Below are 24,450 nucleotides of genomic sequence, written 5' to 3' on the forward strand. Positions count from 1 at the left end.
TTCTGGTTCCAGTAGTCCAACGGCTTAGCTAGGCTGCCGCGGTGCATTCGGGGTGTTGTAGTCTTCTGCTGCCTTTCTCTTCCTGCTAACGGTCTGCTGGTTTCGCAGGAAGACACTACATCTCCCAGCAGGCATTGAGAATCCGCGCGCCCCGCCCCGCCCCCTCCTTCCCCTGGGGTCTTGTGGTGACGAGTTTTTTTGTTCCGCGAAGAAGCTGAGGGACGGTCCGGAGCTTCGAGTCGGCCGGAAGATGTCTCGTCAGGCGAACCGAGGTACCGAGAGCAAGAAAATGGTAATTTGTGGCTTAGAATTTCTGCGTTTAACATGGACGGAAAGCAAAACTCGAACCGAATCAAGTGCTAAGTCTGTCAGCTGTGGGCCTGCTCCCGAGTTGGTGACTAACTCAATGGCCGCTACAGGCCCCTCATACTCTACTTCTTACAGACTGTCACAGTAGGCGGCGGGACAAACCCCATGTGTTTGAAGCGTTCAGTTTGCTTGACGTACACCTAAAAATGTACTCTGCAGTGAGTTTCGAGTGTGCCCCGCAGAGAACTAGGGATCTGAAACAAAAACACTGAAATTGTTGGCAAAACTCAGCAGGTCTGGCAGCATCTGTGGGGAGAGAGCAGAGTTAACCTTCCTAATCCGGTCACTCTTCACCAGACTTTTTTTTTCTGTCCACTGATGCTGCCAGACTTCTTGAGTTTCGCCAGCAATTCCTGTTTTTGTTTTGGAGTCTGTCACATCCTGATCATTGCCATTGCCCCTAGCCCAACATTGACAGATTTGAGCACTTCTGATTACACCATATAACTTCTTTGAAACTGTATCATCCAATAGTTTGGACCTCTTAAATACACGATATTGTTCTGTGCAACATCACGAGATTGAAATTTTACTACAAGTGCAGCAACTTGTGTTTATTTACAAGCTTAAAATAAACTTTATTGACAATGCCAGTTGGTGTGAATACGGACCTCTTCAAGTGCTTTAAGAATTGGAATTCTAAATGAATACACTGAATGAACAATTTAGGTACCCAGGCTAATGTTCTTGGGATGTGATCAAATCCAAATATGGCAACTAGTGGAATTTAAATTCAGTTAATGAAATCTAAAATTAAAACCTAATCCCAGTATTGGTGATCACGAAACTAGAATACACTGTGGTAAAACCATGGGCTGAGTAATGTCTTTCAGAGAAGGAGAACTGCTTTTCTTACTTGGTCTGATCTATGTGGGACTTTTGTTGTGGTTCTGTTCGCCGAGTTGGGAATTTGTTTTGCAGGAGTTTCGTCCCCTGTCTAGGTGACATCCTCAGTGCTTGAGAGCCTCCTGTGAAGCGCTTTTGTGATCTTTCTTCTGGCATTTGTAGTGATTTGAATCTGCTGCTTCCGGTTGTCAGTTCTAGCTGTCCGCTGCAGCGGTACCGGTATATTGGGTCCAGGTCGATGTGCTTATTGCTTGAATCTGTGGATGAGTGTCATGCCTCTAGGAATTCCCTGGCTGTTCTCTGTTTGGCTTGTCCTATAATAGTAGTGTTATCCCAGTCGAATTCATGTTGCTTGTCATCTGCGTGTGTGGCTACTAAGGATAGCTGGTCGTGTCGTTTCGTGGCTAGTTGGTGTTCATGGATGCGGATAGTTAGCTGTCTTCCTGTTTGTCCTATGTAGTGTTTTGTGCAGTCCTTGCATGGGATTTTGTACATTAAATTGGTTTTGCTCATACTGGGTATTGGGTCCTTCGTTCTGGTGAGTTGTCTGAGAGTGGCTGTTGGTTTGTGTGCTGTTATGAGTCCTAGTGGTCGCAGTAGTCTGGCTGTCAGTCCGAACTGACAGCCAGACTACTGAAACCACTAGGACTCTTAACAGCACACAAACCAACAGCCACTCTCAGACAACAACTCACCAGCACGAAGGACCCAATACCCAGCCTGAGCAAAACCAATATAGTGTACAAAATCCCATGCAAGGACTGCACAAAACACTACATAGGACAAACAGGAAGACAGATAATGATCCGCATCCATGAACACCAACTAGCCACGAAACGACACGACCAGCTATCCTTAGTAGCCACACACGCAGATGACAAACGTCTGCAACACAAATTCCCAGCTCGGCGAACAGAACCACAACAACGAGCACCCGAGCTACAAATCTTCTCTCAAATGTGGGACTTTTGTTCTGCAAAAATACTTAATTCTTAATTGCTGTCTGCAATGGCCTTCCGAATCATTCAGTTCAAGGACAGTTGGGGACGGGCAACAATTATCTGATGCTGCAGTCAGCGATGCCCATATTCCATCATCAAATAAGCATGAGCGTGAGCACCAGGGTTATGGCTTTGAAAATAGTTTAAGGCACTTGTTTTTTTAACAAAATGATTTGGCTTGTGACCATGTTTTTGTTGTTAAACCTATTGCTTGGATAGCACATGAAATAACAAGCTATGATTTATTCTGCTAGACAGAAAAGGCTCATTCACCTATCAAAATTCCTAAGCCAAAGGTATCTATAATTTGAAAATATAATCAAGTTTGTTTTCAAATTTTCCTTTGAAATTAAAGCATTTACACAGATTGCATTTTTTATTTGCATTTAAATTCCAATATGTTACAACTAGAAAACAAATAGAAACTAGCTGTATTGTGGTAATGTATTGAGCTTTAATATGATCCAATTAATGTTTCTGACTTTTCTCAAAATTTGCCTAATCCAATCTTGTTGCTACATGCATTTGGCTTGGTCATAGAGCAGTGATGGAGGGGTGCTTTTTGGAATAGAGATCAGTAATCAGTGATGTTCCACAGGGCAGTGTTGGGACCTTGTTTGTAATATATATCTAAGTGACGTGGAGGAAAATGTAGATGATCTAATTAATGAGTTTGTGGATGACACCAAAATTGGCGGACTTGCAGATAGTGAGAAGGATCGTCCAAGGATACAGTTGGATGTACGTTGCAGATATGGGCAGAGAAATGGCAAATGGAGTTTAGTCCAGACAAATACGAGGTAATGCATTTTGGAATATCAAATTCCAGTACAAATTATACAGTAAATTGCAGAACCCTTAGGAGCATTGACGTGCAGAGGGATCTGGGCATACAGGTTCACATCCCAGAAAGTGGCAATGCAGGTGGATAAGGTGGTCAAGAAGGCATACAGCATGCTTGCCTTCATCGACTTGGGCATTGAATAAAAATGTTGGCAAGCTATGTTACAGCTGTATAAAACTTTAGTTTGGCTACATTTGGAATATTGTGTGCAGTTCTATTTGCCACACTACCAGAAGAACATGGACGCTTTGGACAGGTGTGCAGAGAACATTTAACCCCCCACCCACTTCTAATGTTGCTTGGTCTGGAGGGTTTTAGCTATGGGAGAAGTTGAATAAACTCAAGATTGTTTTCACTGGAAAGACGGAGGCTGATAGCAGTCTGTAAAGTTGAGGGTCATAGACACGGTGGAAAGTCAGAGGCTTTTTCCCAGGGTGGAAAGGTGAACTGCACGAGGGCACAGATTCAAGGTGAGCAGAGGAGAAGTGCAGGGAAAATGTTTCACATAGAGGGTGGTGGGTGCATGGAGGACACTGCCATTAGAGGTTATGAAAGCAGGCAAGTAACAATGTTTAAGGCATATCTTGATAGACATATGAATGGAAGGTAAACGGGGATAGAAACCATGTATGGGTAATGCTTAGCCGGTCTAAACAAGGACTAGGAATCAGTGCAGGCTTGGTGTACTGAAGGGTCTGTTCTTGATCTGTATTGGTTTTGTATGCTTAGCCATCATTTGCATTTTCCTTTGAGTTCCTTAAATTCAGTTCATTTTAAATTTTAAATGTAAAGAAGTGCATTTTAGCTTGTCCCATCTAATGTGTCTCAAGCATGAATTATATTTGTAAATGAGATAGCTACGAGCACTGACTCCACTGCAATGTTTGGGGCTCAGTGCAAGATACAAAAAGTTAATAATCACACAATACCAGGTTATAATCCAAGAGATTTATTTGGACTTCCAAAAAAAAAGTCACAACCCTCTCTCCCCGTAGCCCTACACACGGATGAAAAAAACCACCATTTCGACTGAGACAACACATCTATCCTGGGACAGGCTAAGCAAAGACATGCCAGAGAATTCCTGGCACTGGCACTCCAACCACAGCGCTATAAACAAACACATAGATCCAGATACCATCTATCAACCCCTCAGAAAACAAACAGGAAATGGCATCACCACAAACCCCAGGATCCCCATCCAGGACAAACACATAAATAGAAAGCAGGAGACAACAGCTTTGCTTCACTTGGAGGTCGCCACTGATGATTTTACCTAGCCAGGTAAAGAAACGTCTGGATATCAAACCTACAGCTCAGCGAGCAAACCTACACCCTAAACCTGTTGGACTATAACCTGGTGTTGTGTCATTTTTAACTTTGTCCATCCCAGTCCAACACTGGCACCTCCACATCAAAGGTAGAAAAAGACATAGCATTGGAAGCCAAAGACCATTTGTCCTTTGATTTGAATTTTTAAAATGTAAGAGGAAAAAAAACAGTTTTTAGTTTTGAATTTAGTACATTATAAAATTAGTCAAAAAATTTTCCTTCAATGCAATATTGTATTTTAGGGTGTAATTTGGTCATATTTATGTAATGTACAGAGGAAGTATTGAGTGACCTGTCACTGCTATATTTGCAAGTTCAATTTTTCACACTTGGATAGAATTCCAAATCCGCTGTATTTATCATTGATTGAATTAAAATTGTAACTGATATAAGAATTGAGTCCACTTTGAATGAATGAAGAGCCTGATGGCTTTACTTGAAGATAAAAATCATCCTTATACTCAAAACTAGTAGTCTTTTTTGTTTGTCAAGACAAAGGATATTACTGGAGATTGGATTGCATTCAGTAGTAATATAATTGGACTGTAACTCATAATACATCATTGGTCAAATCACATGTTGCTTTATTTTTATTCATGGATTTTCTTTAAAAACATAATCATGAACATTATAGTTTACAGTCTTATATTTTAAACACTAAATTAGTAATGGAGTTTTTTTTAACAAATGTGTGAAAATGACTGGATTTGTTAGAACTAATAAGTAATTTTGACATTATGGAGCAGTTCTCATATGGTCAGTACTCACAATTGGTTGCACAGTGTTGAGCTTTTATGCAGGGCAGAAGGCTGATGACATAAATGGTTAAAAACTTAGGCCAATTTAGGAAGATTATAAGCACTGTGACCTCTTCAGGTTCACAGTTTGTAGTCTGCTAAATTAATATTTCTAATAGCAGAAATAAAACAATTTTTATAAACAGCCATTAGGTTATCATATCATGTGATTGTGACCAGACAGATATAGACACTCAGATTACTATCACAATTTTTTGACAAATTTCTTCCCATATGTGTGAATTCATATCCCAAATCTATCTATGCCTGTGTGGGCAAGACATAACATCACTCAGAGTTAAGCTAGATCCAGTACAAGTACTTCCATTCTGAATTTTGATCTTTGCGAGTTTTCATAGTTCGACAAACACTGAATTGCTTATTTAGAATCTGGTTTCGATCGTAGTGCACTACAAATCAATTTCAGGGCTATCTGATAACTTAGATAATGATCCTCCTTATTTCTTACATGCATCCACTGGACGCGCTTCTGTTCAGAATGACTTGAGTTCATCTCAAATTTTCAGCATTAGTTTCATTTTTGCACAAGATATTCTTTGGCACAAATTAATCAATGCATAAGTTTCAAGTCCTATTTATGTTACTACTGTTGAGCATGTTTCTCTGAATTTTGTGGCCCTGTGCACACAGCAGCTAAATTACTCTTGCTAAAATCCATAAATGCCTGTCAATTTTGTGTGGTTCAGGAGATTGAGGGGACTGTCTTGGCACAGGTTCAAGTATGTTGGCATGATGTTGGTTTGAAAACTTCAAAGTTCAGATTATTTTCTATCAGCTTTGTCAGTTCAAGCATGATTTTTAAAAATAATTTAAAAAATCAAAACTGGTTTTGCTGAAATTTTCATCCAGATAAAATTGATAAACATCTCTCAATACCTTTTTGATTGTACATTCAGAAACAAATTTCCATTGTATTGGAATTAAGCTTGATGAATTACCTAGTTGGCTGTATGTGCATCTTGGGTTGAGTTCTGTTATGTTTTATCTAAATAATACATTCTTGCAATGTGTACTTCATTATGTACAAATTGTCTGATGTCACTAAATTTCACTTCTGTCTTTTTCCTGTCTCCTCTGCCTAACGCACTCATTCTGTAGTACTGGTATTTGCCATTCATTTCACCTTCTGCATCTCTGCATCTCATGGTAGGTGTTAGGAATACTAATCTCTTTGAAAATTGGTTTGCTGCATTGCATGTTTTCATTTTGCTTTCTGATTTGCTTCATGGCTATTTCTGTGTGATGAAAAATTTCTCCTTGGATTATGAAGTGGAAGGTGAAATTTATAACCCGAATTCAAAACATGATCTGATTTCTAGTATCTGTGAAACTATTTAAGATTATTTCATGAAGACGACAATCATTGTTTGAAGGTTTGTTCTGTGCATTAAAGGAATGTGTTTGAATTACTATGACCAAAATTGCTGATTTATACTTCAACTATCCTGAATATATCTATAACAGTATGGAAACTACATTTCTGGTCGAAGGAGAGTTTTTAAAAAAAAATTAAGTGCATGCTCCTTGTTAACATTCTACTGGAATGGTAGTATGCCTTTATTTGTAGAGATATTGGCAGGAAGATTGAGTTGGGCTTTGACTTAGATTGTCTACAGCCCTCCAACGCCCCCACCTATTTTACTCTTTCTCACCCAGTTAAATAGTTAAGAGGAGGAAGTGCAAGTGTTGAACTACTAAATGTGAGTTTGCACCTTCAGTTCTTGATAGCTGACGATTTTTTTTGCCATGTTGTGAAGCCCCATGGTCTCAAAGTAATTGGTGTGGAGTATAACAGGGCAAAGGGATGTGCAGTAGCTTTTATAGAATAACTATCACTTATTTTCAGGAGTTTGCTTTGTTGTTTTGGGGCTATCGCCAAAGAGGTTTCCTGGAGTAATTATAAAATATTTGCAGTTTTTTTTCCCTGCGTATTGCTTCCCAAAGAGGTTAGAATTACTGGTAGATGGGGGATGCTTTACCTGGCTGCGAAATTTGATGGAACTGAAGAGAGTCAATAGAAAGGATCTTTTCCTTTTGTATGTGGGATAAGGAAAGAAGTTGGGAAAGAATCTAAGGCTGATGAAAAGATGTGAGTTTATTGAGTGCAAGGCTGAGTTAATTGAACAGGGGAGTTGTATCCTTGATTCCTGGTTTGTGCTGAATGAATGTCAGTCATTAGGCACTGAATTAGAAAGGGAAGTATTGGGCATGTGACACTGTTTCTGTGTGTGTGTTTTTGTGTACATATACCTGTTGGATTAAGATCACCAAATTAATTAGTCTGCCAGGATCTAATGTTGAGACTTACTTACCACTGACCATTGAGTGAAGTACTGTTTGATCATTTGCTCTAGAAGACTGTATAAAAAGAGGAAAAGGTGAAATGAAATATTAACCACAATGCTGCTTTTAGCTTTTGCTTGCTGCACCTCAGCATTTGTTGACAATTATTCAAAATACAATGCATTCAGTTCATTAACTAATGCTGTAACAAGTAAAAATTTAAAGTTCTGTGTTTTATGATCCCATTGATCTAAAATGGTTGCAGAACCAGATTAGTTGGAAGCACTCAGCAATGGGAATAAAGTGAACATTAGGTTTATATTGTGGAAATCCTGCAATTGGTCTGTATTAATCATTTGATTTTGTCTTTCAATTTTAATATCCATGACTTTATTAGATAAGATGCAAATGGATTTAAAAATTCCAACTATGAAAATATTTTTCCACCCATGAATCAGATGAGAGAGAAAAAGAAAACAAACACTGGTTTCAGCAAAATATGCCAGTTTGATTTTTTTCCCTGAGTGATGCAAGGACATAGATTTCACCTCTGACCCACTTATGTGTCATATTCCAGAATATCATTGAAGGAGTTCCTTAGGCATATCCTCGGTCCAGCCCGCTTCAGCTACTGCATCAATGACCTTCCCTGCATCATTAGGGCAGAAGTGGCGATGCTTGGTCGTGATTGCAGAGTGTTCAGCATTGTTTACAACTCCTCAAATATCAAAACAGTCTACGTCCCATGTGTCAATACCTGGATGATATCTGGGTATGGGCTGACGAGTAGCAAGTAACATGAATGATAATTGCCCGGCAGTGACCATCTTTAGCAAGAAAGAACTTAAACATTGCCCCTCAACATTACCTTTGCTGAATCCTCTAACATCAACACACCGCAGGTAACCATTGACCAGAAGCTGAAATGTCTTTGCTATATAAATATTATAGTCCAAGAAATATGGATGTCATAGTCCCAGAGGATATTGGATGTTCTCTCAATAGAGAGAGGGGGAGAGAGAGAGAGACAGCTGGTGCTGAGTTTGACCTGAGGGTCACCACAGGGGGACAAGCTTGAGAAAGAGGGGACTTCATGATAATGTCAGCTAGTGTGGGAATTGAACCCATGCTGTTGGCAACACTACATTCTAAACCAGCCATCCAGCCAATTGAGCTAACTGACCTCCATGGCTGCAAGAGCAGATCAGAGTGCAACCATCTGTAAAGCATAAATGAGGACTATCATGGAATGCTCCTCACGTGACTCGATGAGTGCAGCTTCAGCCACACTCAAAAAGCTTGATGTCATCCAGGACAGAGCAGCCCACTTCATTGACATCGCATCCACAAACATTACTGCCTTCACCAAGATACTGCAGAAATTCACCAAGGCTCCTTGGCACCTTCTAAATCTGTGACTGCAACCATCTAGAGGAACAAGGGCAGCAGATGCATGGAAGCATCCAGACCTGCAAAATTCCACACACCCCCAAGAAAAATAACAATTCCTTCACTTTTGCCTGGCCAAAATTTTGGAATTCCCTTCCTATCAATATTGTGGGTGTGCCTCCACAAAATGGACCACCACAGTTCAAAAAGGTAGCTCATTACCACCTTCTCCAGGCCAATTAGGGGTGAGCAATGCATGTTACCCTAGCCAGCAAGCCCACATTCCCTGAATGGATTTTAAAAAAAGTTGTTACCATTTTGATCTTCTAAGCTTTCACATTCATTCTCTTGAAATATAAAGTAAGGTTTTAAGTAGTAACATGTGACATTGTTCTTGCTTGTTTGAACTAACAATTAGGAAGGAGATATTAAAGCATTATTATTGTTCTAAAAGGTTTCTGGAACTTTACATTTCAAAGTAAGTTTTACTATGGATAACGTTTTTTTAGTAATTGGGTTCTGCCTACCAAAGTCCAGTTCCTGAAAATGTTCTCTGGATAGGTGGATTAATTAGCTTTGTTCCATTATTTTGAATGAATGAATATTTTCTTGATGAAGGCTTCTGTTTCTCATGTGTGTTTCATAAATAGCAATAGGAAGGTTTATACTCACATTTCCAAGAGGTTATATAAAACCTGGAACAATGTATCTTTAACTACCGTGAAACTGAAATACTACTTTTCTACTAGGGTTAAAATGATATGTAAATAAATTCATAAAGTTAATAAAAATTAGTAAAATGACAATTACATATTCTTGAGCTGCTCCAGTCTCTTATATCACTATAGTGATATTGTGCGAGTATTCAAGCATTGGCTCAAATTGCTCAACCTGAATTTTTTGCCTTTTGTAGAAATTCATGAAAAATGTATAGAGGTTTGTCTAATTTTTGGCAATATTTAAAACGTGTATGTCTGGGGAAGCAGTTTCAGTTTGATGTCAAGGTTAACAATTCGTTCAATGCCTTCAGCTGACAAAATTGTTGTGCTACTACCAGGAACAATGCTCATGAGCATATGTTTGGTATGTGGGTGATGGCCTGACAATAAATGATCAGTCACAATTTGAGCTGTTGCTCACCGTCCACTTGTGAAGCAAAGGGACACATCTTCTCTGGCCCATCCTCAGGCAGATGAAGGTTGTAAGATTGGACTTTACCACTAGCATAAATCTTCAAATTATTAGTGGAATGTGTTCCAATGAGGGCTACTGAGTTCCAGGTGAGTGCATGGAAACTTTAGTGACCTAGGCTCAATCATCTTCAGCTGTTTCAACAAAACTGTCTCTGTCATTAAAATCAGAAGGAGGATGTCACTGATGATTGAAAGTAGTCCTGGTCTATTCAACCTCTTCCTATAGCTCAAACTCTCCAACCCGGCAACTTCCTTGTAAATCGTGTCTAAACCCTTTCGAGTTTCACAACAATTGCACGCAGTACTCACTGCCATTTGCAAATCCTCAGATATTGAAGCATCCATGTCCATTTGCAGCAAGACATGGACAGCATTCAGGCTTAGGTTGCTAAGTGGCAACTAACATATTTACTTGGCACTTATTTACATCAATGACCACCTCCAAAAAGAGACAATCTAACCATCTCTCTTTGACATTTAATTGCATTAATAGTTCTGAATCCCTACTATTTACATAATTGTGAGGTGCTGCATTTTGGAAAGAGTCAAAAAGTGTGGTGCTGGAAAAGCACAGCTTGTCAGGCAACATCCGAGGAGCAGGAGAGTTGACGTTTCGAAGTTGCTGTCCAACTTCTGCAGTCCTCACTTTCTCCAGCATTTTGGGACGACAAATCAGGGCATGACTTATATACTTAATGATAATGTCCTGGGAATATTGCTGAACAAAGAGACCTTGAATTGCAGGTTCATACTTCCTTGAAAGTGGAGTTGCAAGTAGATAGGATAATGAAGAAGATTGGCATAGATGAGTTGGACCAAAGCTTCTGTTTCCATGTTATATATCTCTGTGATTCTATCAGCATCATGGGTCTAGTGACCAGAAACTGAACTAATGAACTGTGTAAAAACAATGGCTACAAGAGCAGGTCACAGTCGGGGAATTCTTTAGTGAATCATTCATCTCTCTCCCAAATCTTGCCTCGCATTTACAAGGCACAATCATGATTGTGATGATATGCTATCCATTTACCTGGATGAGTACAAGTGTGCAAACATCTGACAATTTAGAAATATAAAGGAGGACCCACCATCTGTGGTTAACTGAAGAAGTTGGGGAAAGCATCGGACTTAAGGAAAAAGTATAAATTTGCGCAAAGCTGAATGACAAGTGATTGGTCAGAATATAAAGGACGGCAGAAAAGGACAAAAAGGTTAATCTGGATGAAGCAATTGAGGTATGAGAGGCAGCTAGTTACAAATGTCAACACATATGGAAAGAGTTTCCATAGTACTTAAAAAGCAAAAGAATAAGTGGTTCCCTGGAGGGAGAGAGGAGGTTAATGGACAATTAGGAAATGAGAGATGAAACAAACACATTTTTCTTCTTTACTAGCAAGCCAACAAAAAAAATTAGTTGTAAATCAGGTGTTGGAAGGAAGAGAAGAACTAAGTAAAATTCCAATCACCAGGAAAGCAGCATAAAGCACACTGATGGAGCTACAGGCTGACAAGACCCCAGGTGCAGATGGATGTCATCCTAGGATCTTAAAAAGGTATGATATATGAGGTAGTAAATGTGTTGGTTTTAATTTTCCAAAGTTCCTTCATTTAGGAAAGGTTCCATCATGCTGGAAAGTAGCAAATATTACACCTCTATTCAAGAAGGTAGGGAGGTAGATAGCTGGAAAACTGTGGGCCAGTGAGCATGACGTCTGTTGTGGGGAAGGTGCGAGAATTGATCATTGAAGAGATTAACTACACACTTGGAGTGAGAGGTAATGAGGAAGACTGTGCATGGTTTCATGAAGTGGAAATAATATTTAATCAATTTATTTAGACTATTTTGATCATCCTGAATGGTGGAGCAGGTTTGAGGGACCAAATGGTCTACCGGTGCTCCTACATCATTAGATTGTGCTACAAGTGCAACGCCACCCAGGACAAAGAAGCCCATATATCATCTCATCTATCATCTTCAACATTTACTCTCCTCACCATCAATGCAGCATGTATGCCATGTACAAGATGTACTGAATCAACTCACTGACGCTTCCTTGACGGTTGTTTTCAAACCAGTGAATTCTGCGAAGGACAAAGGCAGCAGAAGTGTGGGAACATTGCCTATATATGCCCCTCCAAACCACATACCATCCTAATTTGGAACCGTATCTTTGACCTAGCAATGGCGATGGCATAAATCCTGGAACTTGCTCGCTAATGGCACTGGGTGTATCAACTTCACATGGACTGCAGTGGTTTAAGAAGGTGGCTAATTACCATCTTCTCTTGGGCAGTTTGGAATGGTCAGTAAATGCTGAGTTGAAGTTGGGTTACTTTAATCCTTTGATCTTGAGCTGTTATTCATGGGCTGTCATCACCAAGATATTTCCATTTCCGATATTGTCATCCATTGCTCTGTCTCAGTCTATACTGGAATCGTTATCCATTAATTTGTCCCCATCAATTTGAATTATTCTAATATCCAGAAGACTGCTGAAGTCAAATAGGCCATGAATTGTCTGATGTAACATCTAATCATACTGCATGGAAATAATGTCTAAGAAAAAATTATAAATCAAATATTTAAAAAAAAATTACAGGTCCATTTTAGAATATAAAGTATGTTTTGAAGTGCATTTCTTCAATTTGTTTAGTTGACAATGCACATGAACACTGCAGTTTTGTGCCAATTTACTGAAGCTTGAAAGTTGTCAATGAGGCTCATTTGTGATACTCTGAAAGTTATTAATAATATCAGTTAGCACATTAGTGTGACTGAAGGTTTGGGTTCAAGTCCTAGCTCTCAGGAGATGTGTCATAACCTGTCAAAAACATTAATTAAAATAACTGTAACTAGTTCAGTGAAGGTGCATTTATTTTTAATTAACTGGTTTGATCTGATCAGTTGCTTGAAAATAAAATTTCTGTGGACTTACTCATGATTATTTTGCATTATCTCATTGAAAACATTGGACAGTACGTTTGGTCAGTGGATTCAACATTGTTCCAACTACAAGATGCACAGCTGTGACTTACCAAGGTTTCTTCAACAGCACCTTCCAAACCTGCAACCTCCTTCACTGAGACCAACAAGAGCAGCAGGTGTGTGGGAACACCACATGCAAATTCCCCCCCAGGCCACACACCATCCTGACATGGAACTATTTCACCATCCTTCATGATTGCTGTGTCAAAATATTAGGTCAAACCCATTTCAAACAGCAACCTGGGTATGTCTACATCCTGTTCAAGAACCCCGCTTGCAACCATTTTGTCGAGGGTAATTGGATGGACAACAAATGCTGGCCAAAGCAATGATGTGCATGTGCCATAAATAGATACTTTAAAATTTCAAAAATGAAACTAGAAATTAAAATTGTTTATTTTGTATTGCTTAACCTGTTTTCCACTTCTCACTTGCTGCCATTTTCTTTGGCAGTGGCTGTATCTAATGATAATTGATATATGAATCAATATTTTTTTTTCATTTGGTCAAGGAACAAGTTGCTTGTTCATGTTTTTAAAATGCAGTCAATATGTTGTCAAACTTGTTAAACAAACTTCTGATCTCCTTTATCAACAACCAGCTTCAGATGGGGGTAAGAATTGTAAAATGTTTTGATGCAGTTCTTGGTGTTTCCAAATACTTTGCTAAATTTCTTTCCCTTCCTCAACAGAACTCAGAGTTATTCACTCTGACTTATGGAGCTTTAGTTACACAACTGTGTAAAGATTATGAAAATGATGAAGATGTTAATAAGCAGTTGGATAAAATGTAAGTCTATTTGAATGCTTTAGTCAATATATGCAAGGCCAGCGCTTCCCTTTGTAGTTGCCAGATTTGCTGTAGTATTTCCATGTCTGATATAATGATTCTACACTAAACTTTAGCTAGCTGTGTGAGTCTTCAGTTGAAGGATTAAACTTTCTCACTACTTACGCATGAGGAAGATTTGTCTGTTTCCATGGTTCATTCTTTTCTGGAGCAATGCAACAGCCTGTTACATAGAAACATAGAATATGGGAGCAGGAGTAGGCCATTCAATGCCTTGAGCTTACTCTGATATTGAATATTACTATGATTCATCATTGAGCTCAATCAATGCCCATATCCCTTGACCCCTTTAGCCATAAGAGCTGTATCTACCACCTCTTTGAAGCCACAAGGTTTTGGCCTCAACCACTTTCTGTGGTAGTGAATTTTATCAGCTCATCACTCTCTGATGAAAAAAAGTTCTTCTCAGTCCGGTTCTAAATGGTTTAGCCCTTCTCCTTAAACTATGACTCCTGTATCTGAAACTCCCCCACCATCTGGAGTATCCTTCTTGCATTTAATTTATCAGAAATGCAATATTTGGATTTTAACATTGATACATTTTATTTCTTGATTGAGAAGCCAAGGTGAAAGTTTGAGGTCCATAAGACCATAAGACATAGGAGTGGAAGTAAGGCCATTCGGCCCATCGAGTCCACTCCGCCATTCAATCATGGCTGATGCGCATTTCAGCTCCACTTACCAGCGTTCTCCCCGTAGCCCTTAATTCCTCTAGACAACAAGAATCTATCATTCTCGGTCTTGAAGACATTTAGCGTCCCGGCTTCCACTGCACTCTGTGGCAATGAATTCCACAGGCCCACCACTCTCTGGCTGAAGAAATGTCTCCGCATTTCTGTTCTGAAATGACCCCCTCTAATTCTAAGGCTGTGTCCACGGGTCCTAGTCTCCTCGTCTAACGGAAACAATTTCCTAGCATCCACCTTTTCCAAGCCATGTATTATTTTGTACGTCTCTATTAAGTCTCCCCTTAATCTTCTAAACTCCAACGAATACAATCCCAGTATCCTCAGCCGTTCCTCATATGTTAGACCTGTCATTCCAGGGATCATCCGTGTGAATCTCCGCTGGACACGTTCCAGTGCCAGTATGTCCTTCCTGAGGTGTGGGGACCAAAACTGGACACAGTACTCCAAATGGGGCCTAACCAGAGCTTTATAAAGTCTTAGTAGTACATCTCTGCTTTTATATTCCAACCCTCTTGAGATAAGAGGTCTCCAGTACAGAATGTTTGAAGAGATTAAATGAGGAAGTTAAGTACATTTCAATGCAGTGATTGCATTAAGCTTAGAATTTTAAAGAGATTGAACAAAAGTGAATTGGTTAGGAATTCTGCATTCTGTTCCTATTAACAAAGCATATTCCAAAAGAAATGTAAGCTTCAAGTGTTCTGAACACCTGACTGTTACTAAGTGTACTTTCTGTTGATGATGTGCGTTTCTGAGTTTTGACAAGCTGATAAGTGCATCTTTTGGTAGCAATGGAAATTTCTTTTCTCTTATATCTAAAAATTATTTTCTAATTAAAGATTACTTTGAATGTTTTACAAAGGAGACCCGGGTTTGAAGAGTTTTATATGACTTCTTTCAAAATAATTATTTTCTGCTAAATAAATAATATTGGTTTGTCTTATGTTTCAACAAAGGGGTTACAACATTGGAGTCAGACTGATAGAAGATTTTTTGGCTCGTTCTAATGTTGGAAGATGTCATGATTTTCGTGAAACTGCAGATGTCATTGCAAAGGTGAGTTAGAATTTTACATGAATTAACTCAAATTAAATACCCTTTCAATGCTGATGGTCATCTTATGAAGCAAAACCTGTTAGAAATGGGCAATATTATTAGAACTTGCAAAACTAAAACCGCTTCAGAATCATGTTTTTACAGAATCAGTAAGTATATGTATTTTTAAATATTAGTATATGTTGTGAAGGCTGTAATCCAATATCAAAAGTTTCAACATTATAACATTTGAGACAGAAACTTCTTTTATAAAAAAAATTGTATTTCCTGTGACCATCTTAAAAGAATCCTCTGGCAAATTTCCAAATTAACACAGTAAAATGCAACCTAAAATCAGCATAAACTAAATGTTACATAGTAGAGGTATTAAGAAGATAACTGTTATTAATGTCATAACTATAATAACCCCATACACATTCACATACATCTTATGTTTTTAAGAGGTAAAACTTAGTCCCAACTTCTCTGTTCACCTTTTTCTGTTAGACTGTGTTGTAATATTGAGTCAGTGACTGTTGAATGTCCTTTCCATCAGTGTCCCAAACTGACCTCCAGCAGCATGGTGCACTCCTATAATTCTTGTCCTGGCCATACTAGAAGGAATTTTTGAGTTCTTCTATGTCCACAAACATTGTCTCTGACCAGGCAAAATCACATGACCAACACTTTGCCTCATAGCTAACAATAAAACCAGCCTTTTCCCTTTGCTTTTCTCTTTCATTTTTAAAATCTGAGACAAGAAGTCTACAATAGCAAGTACATATGTCCCTTCCGTTGTGTTCAGATTTTAAATCCAAGGCATGAATTTCAATAGCACTTTATCTAGGACCCTGGAACCCATGGTAGCAAGCTATGAATAGGCTGATTTTGGGCAGATGTTGCCAACAGATCATGTTTTTCTTCTTTACTCTAAATTACTTGATACGATTTTAAAGAGAGTGTCTAAATCAATACCTTTCTTAAAACCTTGCAGTCATAACACAATTCCAAGCCTTGGCTAGAATTTGCTATGTTTTGTAGCAAATGCAATTCTATAACTAGTATGTTTGGTACTATGTTAATTGATGCTGTGGCTGGAAATTGCGTCTGGTAATATCCAGGGGTATCTACTTTACAAAAGTTATTATGTAGGTGACTTATTTACATGGCTATTTGTAAGATGCCCTTGTGAAAATTATTGAGCCTGATTTTGTAGTCAGCTGTAGCAAGACATAAGCAAACAACTGCCTGTACATTTTTCATGGGCTGTTAAATGGAGATCTTTTCTAATTTAGAATCTCATTCATTAGAGGCCTTGCTTGGCTAATATTTGGAAAGAAGGCACTTTCTTATGAGGAAAGATTGAGTAAGTTGGACCTGTACAAGTTGGATTTTAGAAAAATTAGTGATGAACTTACTGAAATATGGTTCTGATTGGACTCAGCAGGATAGATGTTGATATGTCATTTCCTATTGTAAGGGAATTCAAAATGAAGGGCGCAGTTTAAAAATAAGCAGTCTCCCATTTAAGACTGAGATGTGGAAGAACTCATTCCCTGAGGTTTGTTGATATCTGAAGTTCTCTCCCACAGTGAGCAGTGGAGGCTGCATCATTTAATATATTCAAGGCTGATTGGACTGAAGTCAAAGGTTATGGAGTGCAACAAAAAAATTGAAATTAAGATAGCAAATAAAGATTGGATGTGAAAAATTGAATTAAAAGTAAAAGTTAAGTGGATAGGAAAAGTTCAATTAATATATTTTAAATTTAAAATTCTTCACTAATAGCTTATGAATACAGCAAATGAGTTTTATCTTGTAAAATATCTTGTAAAATTAAGCTTTGTGGGCAATGAAGTTATTTAACAGTATAATCATTAACCACACTTTTTTAAAAAACTATAATTATAATTAACTTCTACTTTACTGCAGCAGGCTTAACGTGTGATGTTTTTAGTTGATAAATAATGTGCAAGTACTTCAACTTCACACAGTTGAATGTGTTCTGATACTGAGGTACTGTAATAGTATAGCCTTTGGAGGAGAATGGCAATTGGACTGCAAAATCTGGATTTTCATATTTGACCATGCAAGTGTGTGCTTCAGATGTTATAATTTGATTTCCTCCATAATGTAGAGAGCTGTTTGTTTCACAATTATTATATATGTAAAATCGTAGCCTTTTATTAAAAAAACGTCATCAGGTAGTCACGTTGATTTATTGCTTGCAATTTTTTAACTTGCTGACAGGTTGCTTTTAAAATGTACCTGGGTATAACTCCCAGTGTGACCAACTGGAGTGCAGCCGGGGATGAATTTTCATTAATTCTGGAAAATAATCCACTTGTTGACTTTGTGGAATTGCCTGATAATCATTCTGGTTTGATCTATTCTAATCTTCTCTGCGGAGTTCTGAGAGGTGCATTGGAAATGGTGAGTGCATCTACAGTTTAACACTTAATGCTCATTTAGCCAAGTCTGATTCCATATGAGTTTATTTAGGCAGTAGGACCATGCTTGTGTTTTAACTTGATTCATGCATTAATGAACAAAAGAAAGAGTTACATTGATATAGTGTGTTAAAACATTTCACAGTTAATGATCACATTTCAGTAGTTCATGGTGTTGTAAACTAGAGAACAGTATGTGGTAATTAACATGCATGATGTTAGAAGCAGCAGCAAGTATATAAGGACCACATAATTATTTTTTGCTTGTAAGCAATATTTGTACACAGGATCTTGGAGAAAATGTGGCCTTCTTTGAGCATCTAAATTGAAGGAAGCACTTCTGACAAACAGCACCTCTTTAGTACTGCAATGTAGCATTAAATTAGATTATGCACAAAGGTATCTGGAGTGGTGGGGGGCGCAGGGTTCGCGGTCATGGCTGGGCTGTTCTTCAGAGGGGTGGGGTGGTCTCAATAAGCGAATAGCCTTCTTCCAAACTAGGCATTCTGAATTCCTATCTACAAAACCATGCTGACTATCCCTAATCAGTCCTTGCCTCTCCTTAAAATTGTTATCCTTATAATTAACTTCATTTTAATGCTTTCTGACTCTTGCTGCTTTGTTGACTTCTGGGGGAGGTGCTGACACTGTATTAATGCCAGTGGGCTAGTAATACACCAACTCAAGCCAAAGTTTTGGAGAAATTGCTTGAAATCCGACAAGATAGATGGTGAAATGTAAATTCAATTTTAAAAAAAAATTGGAATTAAAAGTGAAATTAATCACCAAGCAACCATTGTCAATTGTTGTTTTAAAAAAAAACTTAGTTTATGGAAGGAAACTTGCAATTTTACTTGGTCTGGTCTACATTTGACACCAGACTCCGGCGGTGTGGTTAACTCAACTGCCCTCTGAAATCGTCTGGAGAACCAGAAGTTCAAGGGCAAGCAGGAATGATCAAAAAGTACTGGCCTTGCTTAGACATTCCCCCTCTCCACTGGCAGCCATAACTACAGCCACCTCAGCCGGAAGCTGTTGTAATGCCTCTTGAATTTTTTCCAATTTATAAGGCCATCCTTCAATCCTCAATTCTCTGAATAAGGTTTTAACTATCCAGTATCATCTTTGGTTTGGTATCCTATTTTGTCTAATTTGGCATGCCAAATTGCCTTGGGAATTTCTTCAATGCAAGAGGCACTATCTTATGAAAAGTTGTCGATCGTTTCAATAAAGTGAATTTGGCATGCACTTATGTAGTTTGGCCCAGAATAGAACATATCTGAAGAACAGTCACTGGACCTGAAATGTTCATAGAATAATACAGCATAGAAACAGGCCCTTCAGCCCACTATGTCAGTACCGACCAACAAACGCCAATCCTACTTATGTGCATTTGATCCACAGCCTACTGTGTGTTGGCATTTTAAGTGTTTTAAGTGCCTCTTAAATGTTAAGAGAACCTGCGTCCACCATCCTGTCAGGCAACGTGCTCCATATTTCCATCACCCTCATGGTGAAAAGGTTTCACCTCCAATCTCTTCTAAACCACTTACTCCTCACCTTAAACTTGTGCCCACTGTTCTTAGATATGAGGAAAAGATTCTACCCTGCCTCTACCTCTCGTAATTCTTGTATATTTTAATCAGATCCTGTGCATCAAAGACAACAAATCCAGCCTATCCAGTCTCTCCTCATAACTGAGACTTTTCATTCCAATGAACTATCCTGGTGAACCTCTTCTGCACCCCTCCAGTATAGTCACTCCTTGTGGTAATGTGGCGACCAGAACTGTACACTGTGTTCCATCTTTGGCCTAATCAATATTTTATAAAGTTGTAGCAAGATTTCCTTACCCTATATTCTGGTCCTTGGTTTATGAAAACAAGCATCCTGTCTGTCTGTGCTGATACCTTCAAGAAAAATAGATTTATACAGAAAAGTCCCTTTGCTCCTCAGTACTCCCTTGGAACCTACCATTCATTGTGCATGTCCTTACCTTATCAAACTGCCGACAATGCATCACCTCACACCAGCATTAAATTCCATCTGCTAATGCTCTGTCCAATTTACCAGCTGATCAATATCAGATTAGCCCGAGACCATCCTCCTAACTATTCACACCATCACCAATTTTTGTCATTTGCAAACTTAGTAATTATACATTCTATGTTCAAATCTAACAAACAGCAAGGGTCCCAGCACCTATCCTCATGGTATGTTGCTAGTCCCAGGCTTCCATATGCAAAAACCTTTGCCTTCTAATTGCAAGCCTGTTTTTGGATCCAGTTTGCCAACTTGCCTTGGATCTCATGTGCTCTTACCTTTTGGACCAGCTTTCTGTGGGACCTTGTCAAAGACCTCATTGAAGTCCATGAAAATCACATCAACAGCACTGCCTTCATCAATCTATTGAGTCACTTTTTCTGCCTCTTTGGTGGCATGGTGGCTCAGTGGTTATCCCTGATGCATCACAGCATTTAGTCAAGGGTAAATATGGGGTAGAGGAATGGGTCTGGGTGAGTTGTCCTTCGGAGGATCGGTGTCGATTTGTTGGGCCGAAGGGCCTGTTTCCATACTATAGGGAATCTAATCTAATCTAATCTATTCTAACAAATTTGTGCTGACACAGATGCTGCCAGACATTGAGTTTCACCAGCAATTTTTGTTTTTGTTTAAAATTTCCACAGTCAGAATTTCTTTTGATCACACCTGTTTCTCAAATGCCTAATACAATTCCACTTCCACTGACCCTGTACAGTAGGATTGAAGTTTACATGCAAATTATTTTCTCCTTGCTAGTTACTGTGATATGAATTAACTTTGAATCAAAACCATTTTAAAAGTTTCTCTTATTTTTAAATAATTCTCCTGCCTATTTGAATAGTTATTCCAATAAATTAAGTTCCTGTATGAAAGCAATTTATTCAGCTGGTTGTTTACATTTGTGTGATGTATAACATAAATTGAATATCCACGAATTGATTTCAGAATAGTCTATTCATTTTTCAGTAACAAATATTTTAAATTGTCATTAAATCAGGATGAGTCTTTTAAAGACATATGTGTATATAAAAGAACGGTTAAATCATGGATGAAACTATGATCAAGTGTTTTTGATGTTGTAATGCTGTAAGTATGAGATATCCTGAAGTTAATTGACCATGAGTTGAAAGGAAACGAACAATTCTGACTTTCAGCCAAGAAGCTAGTGGAATCAATAGTACTGATTATTCTTTCCTCAACCATTTCTTTCTTACAGGTTCAAATGGCAATCGATGTGAAATTTGTCCAGGACACACTCAAGGGTGACAATGTAACAGAAATCAGACTGAAATTCATTAAAAGAATTGAAGAAAATCTTCCCGCTGGAGAAGAATAATATGTCATAGTACTATATTATTCTGTACAGTAAGAAGATATTCTGTCATCACAGTAGATTGTTGCATTGTGAAGTTGTATTATTGGCAAACGTTTGACATTTAAAGACCCTGAATGGAAAACAATTTATTAGCCATGGATTTAACCTAGAGAGACTCGAAAGACTGAATACGGCAATGAATTCCTGTGTTCGTGCTCTGCCACATTCTTCCAGATCATATCAAATGTTGAAGTTTTTCATTACTGTTCTATAATATGTATATCTGTGGATTATAAATCTTTGGGTCTTCAAAAGGTTGTCATCTTTACTACTTCTTTTGACACACAGCCTATGTGTTACTTCTGAAGAATGCAATGTTAATGTTTCCAAGGTCACCACTGCTTTTGTTCCTCCCCAACCTGTCGTCCGTTCTGGTCAGGGCATTTTGTTCAGAATGATTGAAGAACTGTCTCATTAACATGTATCATTGTTTCTGGTTGCTGACATCATGGATTTGTGAAATTTTATGTTGGTAGCAATGTGGAGCTGCATGGGGATTGAAGGAAAACACCTTTAAAATGATAAATAGTGATAAATTTTGGGACAGTTTTCAGATGCTGACTGATCTGCGAAAGAGGAAACACCCTTAACATATGTTTTGAGTGAAGCTTCGTAGTGCTTTTTTTTGTGTTTTCATTATTTCTTGTATTTGCATTTTTTTCTTCTTGTTTGTTTGTGCTTATTGAGGGTGCTATGTATCCTGCATCATGTTGTTGCGACTCTACTTATATATTGCTTCACTGGGGATTTAATTTTGAATGGACTCTATTCCAGCAAAAACCCGTTTCTTCATGTCCAATTGGTTGTATATTCCAGAGATGATCCAGCTAAAATAGAAAGGAAGTTCTAATTTCTTCCATTAACGTTCCAATGTAAACAATTGAAATTCCACCCCATATACTTCCAATAACAGACAATATAGCTGCCTGAAATGATTATAACAGGTTGGTTTCATCTTGTTTGAGGTAGAACAATGGTAAAAAGATGTACTTTTTTGAGAAACTGCAGCACTGAAAGCGTTTATGTAAATTCATCCAATTGATACAACTTGGTGGCTCCATTCAAATTGTCCGGACAAATACTGCGACCCATAAAGTTACTTATTTTGTGCTTGCCATTGTCAAGGTTCTAGTATGTACCGGAAACTTTTCAATAGAAAACTGAATATGCTTTGTGCATTCAGATTTTAACGTTTCACCTATCTAAAATCTGATTTTTTGTTTGTACTTTATATCATTGGAGTCCCAAAAATTATGCAATAAGATGCTGAGGCTTTATTTAGTCCAATAATAACTTATTTGTATTCATTTTGTTATTTAAAATGTTTTTAGTTTGGTATCTGATGTAAATTTCAGTCCAAGTTTGAATGTGATACTGACTAATATATTTTGTTTCTAACTCTGAATTCCATTGTCTGACACTTACATATTTTCCAAATCATGAAAAGACTATGTTTGTTTATCAGTGAACAATTATAAGCCTGAAAATGGTAGTGAACGATGAATGGAAAACCAGGTGACATTTTTAAAAAGCCAACCCTTCAAGATTTTCAAGAGAAGAAGTTAGTTAAATTTGATTCTTATTCCAAGGAAAAGATCCAGGTACCCATATCGGTTTTTTTTTCTCTCAATAGCATTTGGCTATCTAATTTTTACCTGATAGGAGAAGGAAAAAATTAATTGAAATGATTTCTTTCAACACATAATACAAATATGTCACTTTCACTTAATGTTATGCTGCCTTGCTGCTAAGAGGTTTCCAGATTGGTGGACGAAATGAGGGACAGGTCTGGTAACAAAAGTAGCATCGTGTTTCAGCTTGTATGCAACTTGGAGAATTTTCTAAACACTTATGTACTTCCGAAGCTTTTTGAATCTGTATCTCAAAATTTACTGTGATTACCATTTTCCTTCTGAACACTGATATTGAGCACTGGATTTGGTGAGAAGCCTACTTTTAGGCATTTTGCCTGTTTATTTTAGGTTGTTCTGGAGTTACTTCAAAGCAAAGCCAGTCTGCTTTTGAGGTATGAAAAGAAAACTGGTGATTAAATTCTGCATAGGTAGAGATGTGAATCCTACTCCTGCCCCAACCCATCGTGACCTAATTCCAAAACAGGACTCTGATTCAATTTAGAAGCAGTAAATGGGCAGCATTGCATTATACAGGAGATGTAACATTTAAAATGTGAATTTCTTATCTAATAAATAAAGCTGTATTGTTTATAATATTTAATGTATAGACTTTATTGAAAACTCTATTTGAAACTCAGTTAAAAGGACCTGATAATACATAACATGAAGTAGGACCAAGTTTTTGAAAATTATTTTACTAGAACTGGGTGTCGTTAGCTCGGCCAGCATTTGTTGCCCATCCCAAATTGCCCTGGAGAAGATGATGAGCTGCTGGATTAGCCATTGCCATCTGCAGTGATTGTAATGAGGTCAGCCAGTTGGATTTCTGTATATGAGCTCCCTGATTGGGGCTGTTCCAGGTCTAATCAGGGTACAAACAGGAATGTCAGGGATTTTGTTTTGAGAGCTGGTTCTGAGAAAGCTGGACCCGGCTCAAGTACTATGTGTGTGTAAATAAAAGGTGACTTGGTGATGGGAAACTGGCCTCTGTGAAGTTATTTCACTGTCCATGTGTGAAAAGTACGCCATAGTGCTGTTAGAATTTTAGGCAGTTCCAGGATTTTGACCCAACAACAGTGAGGAAACAGCAATATAATTCAAACCAGGGTCATGTGTGACTTGGAAGGGCCGGGTGATGCTGCTTCCTTTATCTTCCGATGTGGTGAATGTTGAAGGTTTGGATGGTGTTGGTGAGTTCCTGCAGTACATCTTGGTGATGGTGCACATAAATGGTGGAGAGAGTGGATGGGGTGCCAGTCAATGTGTTAGATGGGTCATAAATTGGGATCCAAGATGGCGGCGATCTGATAGAAG

At 38.3% G+C, this 24,450-nt stretch overlaps 1 protein-coding gene across 4 annotated transcripts; it reads left to right on the top strand.

Annotated features, from left to right (window-relative positions):
• Positions 1 to 155: 155 nt before the first annotated feature.
• Positions 156 to 23,732, top strand: trappc3 (trafficking protein particle complex subunit 3). Of its 4 annotated transcripts, XM_043717622.1 has the most exons (7): positions 156 to 292; positions 2,471 to 2,512; positions 6,309 to 6,356; positions 13,753 to 13,850; positions 15,556 to 15,655; positions 17,885 to 18,067; positions 21,344 to 23,732. In XM_043717622.1, the coding sequence occupies exons 1-7, from the start codon at positions 251 to 253 to the stop codon at positions 21,461 to 21,463; spliced, it is 633 nt and encodes a 210-aa protein (XP_043573557.1). In that variant the 5' UTR covers positions 156 to 250; the 3' UTR covers positions 21,464 to 23,732. The 4 variants fall into 4 exon arrangements, with proteins under 4 accessions (XP_043573557.1, XP_043573558.1, XP_043573560.1 ...); XM_043717623.1 differs by lacking the exon at positions 2,471 to 2,512; XM_043717625.1 differs by lacking the exons at positions 2,471 to 2,512; positions 6,309 to 6,356.
• The last annotated feature ends 718 nt before the right edge of the window (positions 23,733 to 24,450 follow it).

This window comes from Chiloscyllium plagiosum, chromosome 27 (assembly GCF_004010195.1).
Source record: "Chiloscyllium plagiosum isolate BGI_BamShark_2017 chromosome 27, ASM401019v2, whole genome shotgun sequence".
Classification (NCBI taxonomy): Eukaryota; Metazoa; Chordata; class Chondrichthyes; order Orectolobiformes; family Hemiscylliidae; genus Chiloscyllium; species Chiloscyllium plagiosum.